The 11,715-nt window shown below is 33.6% G+C and overlaps 1 protein-coding gene and 1 pseudogene across 2 annotated transcripts; both read left to right on the forward strand.

Moving 5' to 3' along the window:
• The first annotated feature begins 6,842 nt into the window (after positions 1–6,842).
• Positions 6,843–10,181, forward strand: LOC145091989 (Pectin lyase-like superfamily protein). Of its 2 annotated transcripts, XM_079029844.1 has the most exons (10): positions 6,843–7,705; positions 8,024–8,103; positions 8,184–8,312; positions 8,395–8,565; positions 8,652–8,672; positions 8,759–8,966; positions 9,050–9,131; positions 9,212–9,320; positions 9,389–9,505; positions 9,598–10,181. In XM_079029844.1, the coding sequence occupies exons 1-10, from the start codon at positions 7,645–7,647 to the stop codon at positions 9,910–9,912; spliced, it is 1,293 nt and encodes a 430-aa protein (XP_078885970.1). In that variant the 5' UTR covers positions 6,843–7,644; the 3' UTR covers positions 9,913–10,181. The 2 variants fall into 2 exon arrangements, with proteins under 2 accessions (XP_078885970.1, XP_078885969.1); XM_079029843.1 differs by lacking the exon at positions 6,843–7,705 and having other exon boundaries at positions 7,733–8,103.
• A 777-nt stretch (positions 10,182–10,958) lies between these two features.
• Positions 10,959–11,475, forward strand: LOC145096530 (18S ribosomal RNA; annotated as a pseudogene).
• Positions 11,476–11,715: the final 240 nt, after the last annotated feature.

The following is an 11,715-nucleotide window of genomic DNA, read 5'->3' on the forward strand; positions in this document are numbered from 1 at the left end:
TTCTTCTTTTTCTTTGTTGAAAGTCAAACGTTCGGAGAAATTTAGATTATATCGATCAAACGACGATGTTATCTTCCGCATTTCGTCAATGTCCATGCTTAAATCAGATGCACTCGAAGAAGTCCCTTTTCCCTTTCTCTTCGCTTTGTCCCTACCCATTGGGCGTTTAATTTCTTCTAGCTCGAGTTCGTCGTCCTGATTTAAATATAGACCGACCCGAGCATCGGAGGAGGTTGTGTAACCACTAGAGCCCGTTTCCGTTCACGTTGATTGTTGGACTCCAAAAATAAAATCCCACTCGTATTTTTTCCACCTAGGACTTCCTCAAGGTAAAACTGCGACGCTTCTTGAAGTATTTCTTCGTCGCCTTGGCCGTTTTTTCGTTGAGTTTTTAGGTTGTTGTACAACCCGTTAATTTTTGAAACCCCCTTTGCTATTTCTCAAAACTTCGAGTTAAGTTGATGTTTCGTATGGTAGTCGTCACATTTTCCTAGCTCCTCTCGAAATCGTTCTAAAATGCGAAACCAAAAATGTTCTCCCAGTTGTGCGTTTCCCTGAACCGAATCTTCAGAAATATCAACCCAAGCTTTGACCAAAATTAGCTCTTCGTGTGGAACCTATGTTGCCGACTTTTGTCTTCCCGGTTGTGCGACACCCTCGCGCACTTGTTTTTTCCTTTACGTCTTTGTGGTGTTGGTGTTGGTTGAGTTTCGGGAACCATGTCTTCTTCTTCCGCGTCATCCGATTCATCGACAAGTTGGTGGTGGGGTTGGGTTTGGGTTTGAGTTTCAGTTTGAGTTTGGGGTTGAGGTTGATTTGGCGATTATTGACCTGGAAACACAACAAAGTTTGAAAACATTTGCGACGGAACATTTGGAACTTGCATCGGGTAATATTGGCCAACATTTTGGTATTGGAATTGTAGTGGGGATTGAATGGGAGCATCGAGTTGGGGGCGATAAACTCCTTGCGGGGATGAATTGATAGCAAAAATGTTGCGAGGAGGGATGTTTATACTCGAACCATGGTTTTTTTTCCGTCGATCAGAACTTGGATTTTTTTTTTGTTGATATAAAGTAGAGAGAATAGAGAATAGTGTGATGTTTTTAAGTTATATGTATATATTTATAGTAGTGGTAAAAGGATAAAAAAAAAAGAAATAAAAAGAAAAGTAGCGGTTACAGCCACAAAAAAAAAAAAAAAAAAAAGAAACACTTTTTACCATTATTCAACGGTAGTCTTTCAAAAATAAATAAATAAATGAAAATGACGGCCAATCGCAGCAAGAGAGAGAGAGAGAGAGAGAGCGGGAGAGGCTCCCCTCTCCGTTTCCCGCGCCGACGGTGCGGTGTTTCGCCGAGCGGAAAGCTTCCCGCTTCCTTTCCCCGCATCCGCTCCGTCCGGCCTAAGAGTGTTATCACTTCTCTTAACCTAAATGACAAAAAAATGACCATGGTAAAAAGTAAATTGGTATGTGTGTCGGTAGTTATTAAAAAGGAAAAATAAGGTTACGACCCATATGGTTTTATATTGTTAAAATATTAGTAAAAAGATAAATTGGTTTTTCATGTATAATAAGTTGTCATGAACAAAAAGTATCAGTTTTGAACCGGTCTATAATGGTGTATAAATGAGTTTTTTATATTACTTTTGGATACAAAGTTTAATCTTACATTTTATTATGCAAACGGAAATTTTGATTTGAAATTAAAGATGTTATAATGATATTCTATATTGATTACCCTTTTCCAAAACCTCTTTGAAACTAAAATTGTTTTGAGAAGACATAACTACACAAATGGTCTTGGTGGTTCGCTGAAAATTGTCATTTTAGTCCAAAAAGTTTTAGACTAGCACCATAGGTCTAAAATTTTCATTTTGTTGTCACTTTTGTCCATTTTGGTTTTAACTTTTTTATAATGACGAATTTTCCCTTGATATTTGTTTTTTTTATTACTTTTATATTATAATAATTAAAAAAAAAACAAAAAAAATATTTTTTTAAAATAACCACCATGGCCATTTTTAGGAAAAGGGATATATAGCATTACCACGGGTGATTTGGGTTCGATCCCCAACAACAACAACATATTTTTTTTAAGATCAACTTTCTTAACTAATAATTACGTTTTTGTACATATTCAACCCTAGTTTTTGTTGATTTATAAATTTTATATTGTAGAAATCAAGAAACCTTTGATTATGTATCCAAAATTTCATGTATTTTTGGGCCAGACATTAAATTTTAGTTATGAATATCCATTCAAACATCTTTTACAAAATTTTGAAGTTTTATTTACAATTTTGCTTCGAGTTTTAATTTCTAACATGAATTATGTATAAAAAAATTTTGCAAAAATTTCGAATTTTTTTAATAAAAATTATCTATGTATATATATTTTAAAACTTAGTTTTTCTTACAAAATTATTTTTTTACTACTTCTTTAACCTCTTTTTTTCATGTTCTATATTTTTTTACAACTTTACTGTTTTTAGAAATTTTATTTACAATATTACATTTTTATACAATTTTTTTATTATACATATTTTTTTAAAGATTTTTCTAGTTTTAAAAATTGTTTTTTATATTAATTTTATAATTGTTTTATATATTTATTTATATGCATGCATGATTGTAGGAATATATAAAATTATTTTATACATATATTTTTTCACAAATCAAAAATTTTAATTTATATATGTGTAAACATTAATGTATATAATTTTTGAATAGCAATACTAGGGGTGTCGAATGGGTAAAATTTTCGGGTTTCGGGTAGAACGGGTCGGGTAGAACGAGTATTTCCTTAAGAAAATGATATCCGATACCCGACCTATATTGTAATTCGGGTTTTCCGGTTTTGGGTATTCGGGTTTGAGGTCGGGTCAGGATAATCATCGGGTATACCCGAAAATTTCTTAAATGACACTTATTGATAATTTATTTTATTTTTTATTTTTTATTTTTACATGTTGGTTGGTTTAATAAGGAATTGGGTATGAAAATACTTCATACAATTAACAAGTACATATATATTAACAATACAAATCATTGTAATATGTTATGTACTTTTTTAATTCCATTCCGTGCGATAGTGAGAAACTGAGAATTGTGATGACGGTTTAGCACTTCAGCTTCAGCATTGTATTCCCTTTGCAAGTTTGCGTTGACTGTCGAGTCGTCGTTAGTAAGAAGGAAACGAAGGGTTTTGTTTTATTTGAAGTGTGCGTACGTGACTGCATTGTATATTTGGTATTATTTAAAAAACGAATTCGGGTATTCGGGTATACCAAAAAATAAAGATTCATACCTAAAACCCGACCTATATTATTATCGGGTTAACCTATTACCCGAATGTTCATACCCGTTACCCGTTCTATCCGACCCATTTTACCCGAACTCGGAACGAGTCGGGTGGGTAGAACGGGTTTCGGGTTTTTTCGACAGGCCTAAATACTACAATACTAAAAACTAAGAGCATTAGGCATGGACAACATGTTACAACATCATTTTGGTGCCACATCACCCATGGTGTTATAACACCAATTGAGGAAATGATCATAATGTTAAGAACATGTTATAACACCCACTAATTTCCATGTCATATTTTTTTTTTTTGTATTTTTTTCGAGTTTTTTTATTAATATTATATATATATATATATATATATATATATATATATATATATATATATATATATATATATATTATAAAACATAATATTTAAATTAGACATAGCATCCAAATTTAAAAAAAAACATTACAAGACAAAAAAAAATACATAATTTATTTTTCCTAAACGATGCTATTCATCATTGTTACCATCGTAAATATTATCCGCCACGTCTTCTCGAAGTTGTCTGTGTTTATTTGCATCTTCAATATCAATGACTCTGTATAAATATTCTACGGTTCCTGATTGAAATTGATTGTGTCTGGACTCCGTTGGAATATAGGGTGCAATATTCCATTTTTTATCTTCTACTACCATGTTATGCATTCTGATACACACATACATAATATAGCATACAGTTTCCAATTCTAATGGTCGTGTCGTATGTTCAACTATGTGTCATGATAGTTTGTTTTGTTTACTTCTTTTTATAGTTTATTTTAGCATATTTCATTCATAGTTTAGATAATTTCCATACATATTTTCCTTTTTGTTATTTTATGACTATTTCGGGTACTTTCGAATCTTGTGAGCATAATTGCAGGTTTTTGGGTCTAGCGGAGTGGGAGTGTTCAGGACGTATAGGAAGCGATGGGATTTGGTAGACAAAAAGGATGTTAGGCTTGGTGATTGTGGAGATGATGCATGGAGCGAGCTTGATGATTATTTGAAGGCTTGGAGAGAAATAAACTTTAAATTTGCAAGATGCGGGAGTTTATTCAAGCGTTCGTAGATTATTAACCGGACGAGTTTGGAGGATTTGGAGAGGCCAAATTGGGCTTAAAATGAAGAAAAATTTGAAGAAAATGGGCTAGGAGGTGATTGGATTCGATCTAGGCTAGTGGGATATGTTTTGGAGGCCCAAAAACTCAAAGAAGCCCATGTCAGGCACCACCCGCGCAACAACACGTGGGTCGCGTAACCCCCTGCAGGGGCATTTCCGGGAATTCATGTTTTAAGCTATATGGGGAAGGTTGGTGCCTATCTTTTACATACTCTTGGACATCCGGTTTTTGGAGATTCTCTCTGGAGTTTTGAAGACTTTTGAAGGCCAAGAACACCTCAAAAACATCATCTTTTTACCTCTTGATTCTTGCTTAATGTTTGGTACAATCTTCTCTAACTTTGTTTCTTTGAGTTTAGTTATGCTTGGCTAAACTAATCTTGGTTGACTTTTTGTTGAATCCTTTGAACTTTTGTTGAATGTTGAAGAATCCATGAACATGTTAAATCTTTATGGGAATGTTTTGTGTTTTAACATCTTATCACTACTTGTATGTTTTAGTTCATGAGTTTAAATGTGTTTGTGGTTATTAGTTGGCTAATTTCTTGATTAAGTAAAGGATCCTCAAATTAGCAAGCAACAAATGATTTTTGTGTTGTTTTGGCTTCACACAATCATAAAAACATTTCCTCCAACATGGTGGTGAAAGCATGTGACCCCTCTTGAATTTGGTGACTTTTTTGTTGTTAATGCTAGTTGACTTTCACTAATTACATGCTAAATGGAAATTGTGACTTTGACTAAGGAAATTGTTATGAGCTTCTCTAACCATTTTAACAACTAAGAAAAGTCTAGGTAATCTCAAGCTTCTTGGATTACTATAGCCAAATTAAGGATTTAAAACAAGTATTGCACCATTGAATTCTAATGATATGTTCATCAAAAGTCAAAATGAGGAAACCTTAAGTCAACCATCCTTCTCTTATTGATTTACATCAAATCTTGTTTTTGTTAAATTGTCGATTTAAATCATAGTTTAATTCTAGTTTGTTTCAAGTATTTCAAAAGATCAATCCCCCCATTTTTAATTTATTGTCATGTTACAAGTATTTTTACAAAAAGATTTTTCATAGAGTTATAAAATTGAACCAATCTTCGTGGATACGATCCCTTTACCACTATACACTATTTTAGTGTGTAATATTTAGGGTATTTATTTTGTTGGCCTCGACAACCACCATGTCACTTCAAATTTAGAACTCCAAAAACACGTCCCACATCCTTACATGTTCCTTCTTTGTCTTCTTTTGAATAATTTACTTTTTGGTTCAACCGGGTGTCAGAATGCATTCACGAATGTCGAATATACATAATATATTCTATCCGTAAGGTAATACCTAAACTTGTATTTATTTCCATTAACTATGAAAGGAGCATCCGATGCATTTCTTGACAAAAGATCGTCGAATATTGATGATTGATCAAGAACGTTGGCGTTGTTGTTGGAACCCGCAACCCCGAAAAATACATGTCAAGTCCATAAATCTTGGGAAACAAAATAGCCTCCAGTACCAACGAAGGCGATCCATGATAATCACTTGCATACTGCATTTTCCATGCTATTGGACAACTTTTTCATTTCCGGTGTGTGCAATCAATGTTTCCAGGCATTCCGGGAAACCCATGTGTCGTATACAGTTCTTGCATATCATGCAACAAAGGTTTACGCAAATATACGTCTTTGAATGTTTCAACAACACATTTTGACAAATCTATACAAACTTTTCATTTCATTTCTTTAAGACATTCCCATATAATCGTCCATGGTATCGGGTAACTCCACCATAGCCTCAAACAAATGGCCACAACACATTTTTGCAACATTATGAATCATCGTCTACCTCTAGCATCATATCTCAATTGGAGAAATGTATACCTAAACATATATTAATTATATATTTAAAATATAGTAAATATGGATTAAAATTATGTATTAAAAATATAGTAAATATGCATTTAAAAATATGTATTAGAATTAAAGAAACAATACATGTTTTCCAAGGCGCTGGCGATCCGTAGAAACACGTTTCTACTTAAACGAACGTAGACACAATTATTCTTAAAGTAATCACGATATACACGTTCGTGTCATTTTTCACAATTTCTGTTTAACATCACATGTCTAGTTAGTAGAGAGGCCGGGTTTGATTGTAGTAGTTTGTTAGTACAATATTGGTACATCATAATGATGAATATATCGTCATTGTCATTATCAGATGAGTTGAAAGGATCCATAATTTTTTTTGAAAAGTTTTGAAATTGTATAGAATATAAAAAAATAGAAGAGTTGTGTGAATTGATATGTATTAATAGGTAAAAAAAACATTTATTTCTAAATATTGTTGAGTTAAACGGTCACAGGTTCAAAAACAAATTAAACAAATTAGCCAATCAAATTAGCCGTTTTATCTCGTCCTGTTTACAACCCGAGATCACCAAAAACGAGTTTGGGGGTGGTGTAGCCGGCGTTAAGACGTTATGGCGCCACCGAGCACAAATGCCCCATACCGATCGCTGATGCTGGGAACAAAATTTTGGTCTCCGTTGCTGGCCCCATTTATCTCAATCTTCACTCCTACGTTTCTCCGAAACGCACCAACCACGTATTATTATTTTTTTCTTTTCCCCCCAATTGGAATTTGGACCCTTACTTCCGATCCAATCCACGAGACATGGCTTACACCTGTAACAGAGACATTGAGCGTTTAATGAAATCAGAACCAACTGATTCTGCTCTTAAGCTGTTCGACGGAATGCCTATACGAAACGCAGTTACACGGGACACAATAATTTCGTGGGTTTCAAGAGGAACATTGTCCTTGTACAGTCAAATGGTTTCCCAAAGAGAGTTCATCTACGTTTTCGACTGTTTCTGATGTATATCAAGGACTACAAGTTCACAGCACAATGATGGATTGTTCTTGGTTCATATTTGATAGCGTACGTGGGAACTGCATTAATTAATCTTTACATGAGCATGGGTGTTGTCAGTTTTACTTTGAGACTGTTCAATGATTTACAGAAGAGAAATGTGGCAACATGGAATCATTTCCTGAGTGGTTTTGGTGAATTTGGAAGATCACAAAAGTGTCAAGTAGTTATGCACTGACATTCTGCCAGAGAGGGGTCAATAGCATGGAGTCTTTTTGACATGTGGAAAGTATTTATGCACTAAGAAAATGTTTGATGAGTGAAGCAAAGATTTCCAGAAAATGTATATTCTTACACTTGAAGTGTTGGACATGTGGTAAATCTTCCACCTTCATGTACTTCAAAGCCAAGCCAAAGCCAGATACATTACCATAAAACTGACCATTTTAGCATTAATCTATACATATAAATTAAAATATCATGTCTTCATTTGATTTCTACACATCCAAAAACAGTATTCACAACTTATAAATCATGACCACTCTTGTATTTATTTCTTTTCTTTCTCTGTCTCTGTTATTGGTTTGTGAGTATGCAGAAAGCAATTTGTCTGACTCCTTGAACATGCTTGAGGATAAAAGTTTAAAAACAGAAGATGATGAAATTGAGTTTTCTGACTTTCCATCATGGTCAGGTGATGAACGTGGTGTCAGGGTTCTTGTGAATGTTGATAGCTTTGGTGCTGTTGGAGATGGAGTTTCTGATGACACAAAGGTGAATATATAGTCTTTCTTGAGTGTATTGATCAAGTCATTAAGGGGATTCTTTCTATTTTCATGTTTGTTACATAACAGGCCTTTGGAGATGCATGGAAGGAAGCATGTTCTACAGCAACAGCAGTGCTTTTGGTTCCTCCTGATCGAACTTATCTTGTTAATGCAACAAGATTTAAAGGACCTTGTGCTGAAAATCTAATCATTCAGGTAATTCTAGTACATGCTTTCTTTTTTGTTTATTAATTCTTTGAATTTAATCTGTAATATCAAATGTTGAATATTGATACAGATTGATGGAACAATTGTAGCACCAGATGAGCCCAAAAACTGGGATCCTAAAAACCCTAGAATTTGGCTCTACTTTGCTAATCTCAAAGGCGTCCTTTTCCAAGGAGATGGAGTTATAGATGGGTCAGGAAAGAAATGGTGGGCTGCATCTTGCAAAAAGAACAAGACAAATGTATAAATTTATCTTTTTTGTTTCTTATTTTTTCCAACTTAACAACCAATATGTAACACTTTTTTTTTTTTTTGGATTCTCTACAGCCTTGTGTAGGAGCTCCCACGGTAGCAATTCCATTTTTTTTTTTTAATTTTTCTTTAAAGTTTAAAATTTATGAATGTAGTTTTAAAATGGAAGGATTTTGATACAGGCATTAACAATTGATCAGAGCTCAAATATAGAGGTGAAGGGCATTACTGTCCAAAACAGCCAACAAATGAATTTTGCTATTTCCAGATGTGAATCTGTTCGTATCTTTGATGTTGTTGTCTCTTCCCCTGAAGACAGTCCAAACACTGATGGAATCCATCTTACTGCATCTACAAATGTAGTTCTTCAAAACTGTAAAATCGGAACAGGTTCTTAATTCTTTTTTTGCATTTTAATTTTAATTTTTTAATTTAAAGTTACTGAATCATGTTGTTTGACATGTGATACTTAGGTGATGATTGCATCTCAATTGTCAGCGGTTGTTCTAATATCAAGATGGAGTCGATATATTGTGGGCCTGGTCATGGAATCAGGTTCTCTTTTTAAATAAATATATATATTTTTTCTCATTACTTTTCCCACATAATCTTTACAAAATTTTATGTTATTTCAGTATAGGAAGCCTTGGAAAAGATAACTCAACAGGCTTTGTCACAGCAGTAGTTCTAGACACAGCATTTCTTATAGGCACTACAAATGGCCTAAGAATCAAGACATGGCAGGTATACTACTATACAACATTAAACATTTCTTTTTCATTGTAAAATTACTTATTTGCCCTTGGTGACAGGGAGGATCTGGTTATGTTAGAGCCATCCGTTACCAAAATGTCCAAATGGTAGATGTGGCAAACCCGATAATAATCGATCAATTCTACTGCGATTCACCTAAAAGTTGTAAAAATCAGGTCGGTGTTTACGTATTCTATCATCTTTTACACAACAACAAAAAGTGTTTCCGAGGGTAAAATCGTCTTTTTTTTTCTTCTTCTAATAACAGACATCGGCTGTGGAGATAAGTCAGATTATGTTTGAGGACATAAGTGGGACATCAAAAAGTCAAAATGCAATGAAGTTTGCATGCAGTGACACAGTTCCCTGCAACCACATTGTTCTGAATAACATCTACTTAAAGAGAAGTGATGGGAAAGCAGCTCAAACTTTCTGCAACTCGGTTAAGGGGTTTAAGTATGGGTATGTGCAACCATCTGCAGACTGTTTGACACAGTCTAATAATGACTCTGACTCATTCATTAACACATTTCAACAAGATGAACTCCTCAAGAGTCACAGCTTGATTCATAGTGAACTTTAATTATGTGTTAACAATCTATATATTGTAATGAGTATGTATGTTTTGAGTTATGATGAGTGTGTGTGTGTGTGTATATATATAGATGTTATTCTAGAGGTCATCTTGTATATGAACATTACGTGAGGCATTTTAGTGTCATGTGATGTGATTGTGACTTTGTGAGTGGTGTTGGGTGTTTATTTTGAGTTGTAATGAGTATATATAGTTATAGATGTTATATACATATGTAGTCAAATAATTCTTCATAATAGATATACGTTTCATTCTTTTGTCTTGGTGTTTGTGAGCCCCTGGATTCCTTTATTTTATCCTTTATTAGAGGGCATATGAGATATTTGAGAAATGGTTAACATTTAGGTAGTGTTTGGTATCATGGAATTAGGGAAGGAATGGAATTGTTCATTCCATTGGAATGAAAAAAACCTACTGTTTTGCAAAAATTGAAGGGAACTGAATGAACTATTCCTCTAATTTTGTTAATTTTCATCCCTGATGCGGGGGGTGTTTTTTTTATACCATCATGGAATGGAATGAAAATATAATCCATTATTATTCATACAATACATAATTTTGTTAGATTTTTTTATTGTTTTAGTTAATCAAAGTTTTATATTTTGGAAATAACAAAAAAAAAATGTAGTATAACTTATATTGGTTTTAATAAGTTTCTGTTATGTTTAATGTTTAAATTTTTATTTTTTAGAGTTAAAATTATATATTGTATTTACATGTCATATAAAAAATTCATACAGAGATTTTATTCCACTTCTACATGTCAATCAAACATTATCACTTTGCTTATTTATCATTTCACTTCATGCCAAAAAAAAAAAAAATATAAAATTTAGTGTGCACCCTGCACATCCAGTCTCGGTAAGTAAATAAAATTCAGTTTATCTCGATATTAATAATAACTACACTAAAATATGTTAGTACTACTAAAATCACAAAAAAAAAAAAAAAAAACAGATGTATAAAAATCTTTTTGCAAATCTAATATTGGGTTTAACATCAGTGATGAGTTTAGAACCTAAAATAACATGGTTCATTATTTAAATGATATCGATAGAAAGTAAAATCAAAATAAAAAAAAAAAATTAGTTGCAGGTCCGGGTCATCGGCTAACTCTGTGCCAATAGCCGCGGTAATACAGAGGATGCAAGCGTTATCTGGAATGATTGGGCGTAAAGCGTCTGTAGGTGGCTTTTTAAGTCCGCCGTCAAATCCCAGGGCTCAACTCTGGACAAGCAGTGGAAACTACCAAGCTCTAGTACAGTAGGGGCAGAGGGAATTTTCGGTGGAACGGTGAAATACATAGAGATCGGAAAGAACACCAACGGCGAAAGCACTCTGTTGGGCCGACACTGACACTGAGAGACAAAAGCTAGGGGAGCGAATGAGATTAGATACCCAAGTAGTCCTAGCCGTAAACGATGGATACTAGGCGTTATGCGTATCGACCCGTGTAGTGTTATAGCTAACGTGTTAAGTATCTCGTGTGGGGAGTACGTTCGCAAGAATGAAACTCAAATATGGTCGTATAAGCAAAAAAAAAGTTCTTATAATACCGGACGAGGTCTTATATATTGATATATTTTCGCAATCATATCATTACTAATACATTTTTTTTAACTGAAACTGATATAAAAAAATTGGTTAAAAACCGGACTGGTTTTTAATAAACTTGTTTTGGTTCAAATTAACGGTAGGTTACAAACAATTTTTATTTTCTATATACCTTTTGTTATTAAAAAAAAGAAAGAAAGAAAGTAGGTCTATGTGCATATTGTTTCTTTGATGCCC

Source organism: Lactuca serriola, chromosome 3 (genome assembly GCF_051521515.1).
Source record: "Lactuca serriola cultivar US96UC23 chromosome 3, Lser_US96UC23_V15, whole genome shotgun sequence".
NCBI lineage: Eukaryota > Viridiplantae > Streptophyta > Magnoliopsida > Asterales > Asteraceae > Lactuca > Lactuca serriola.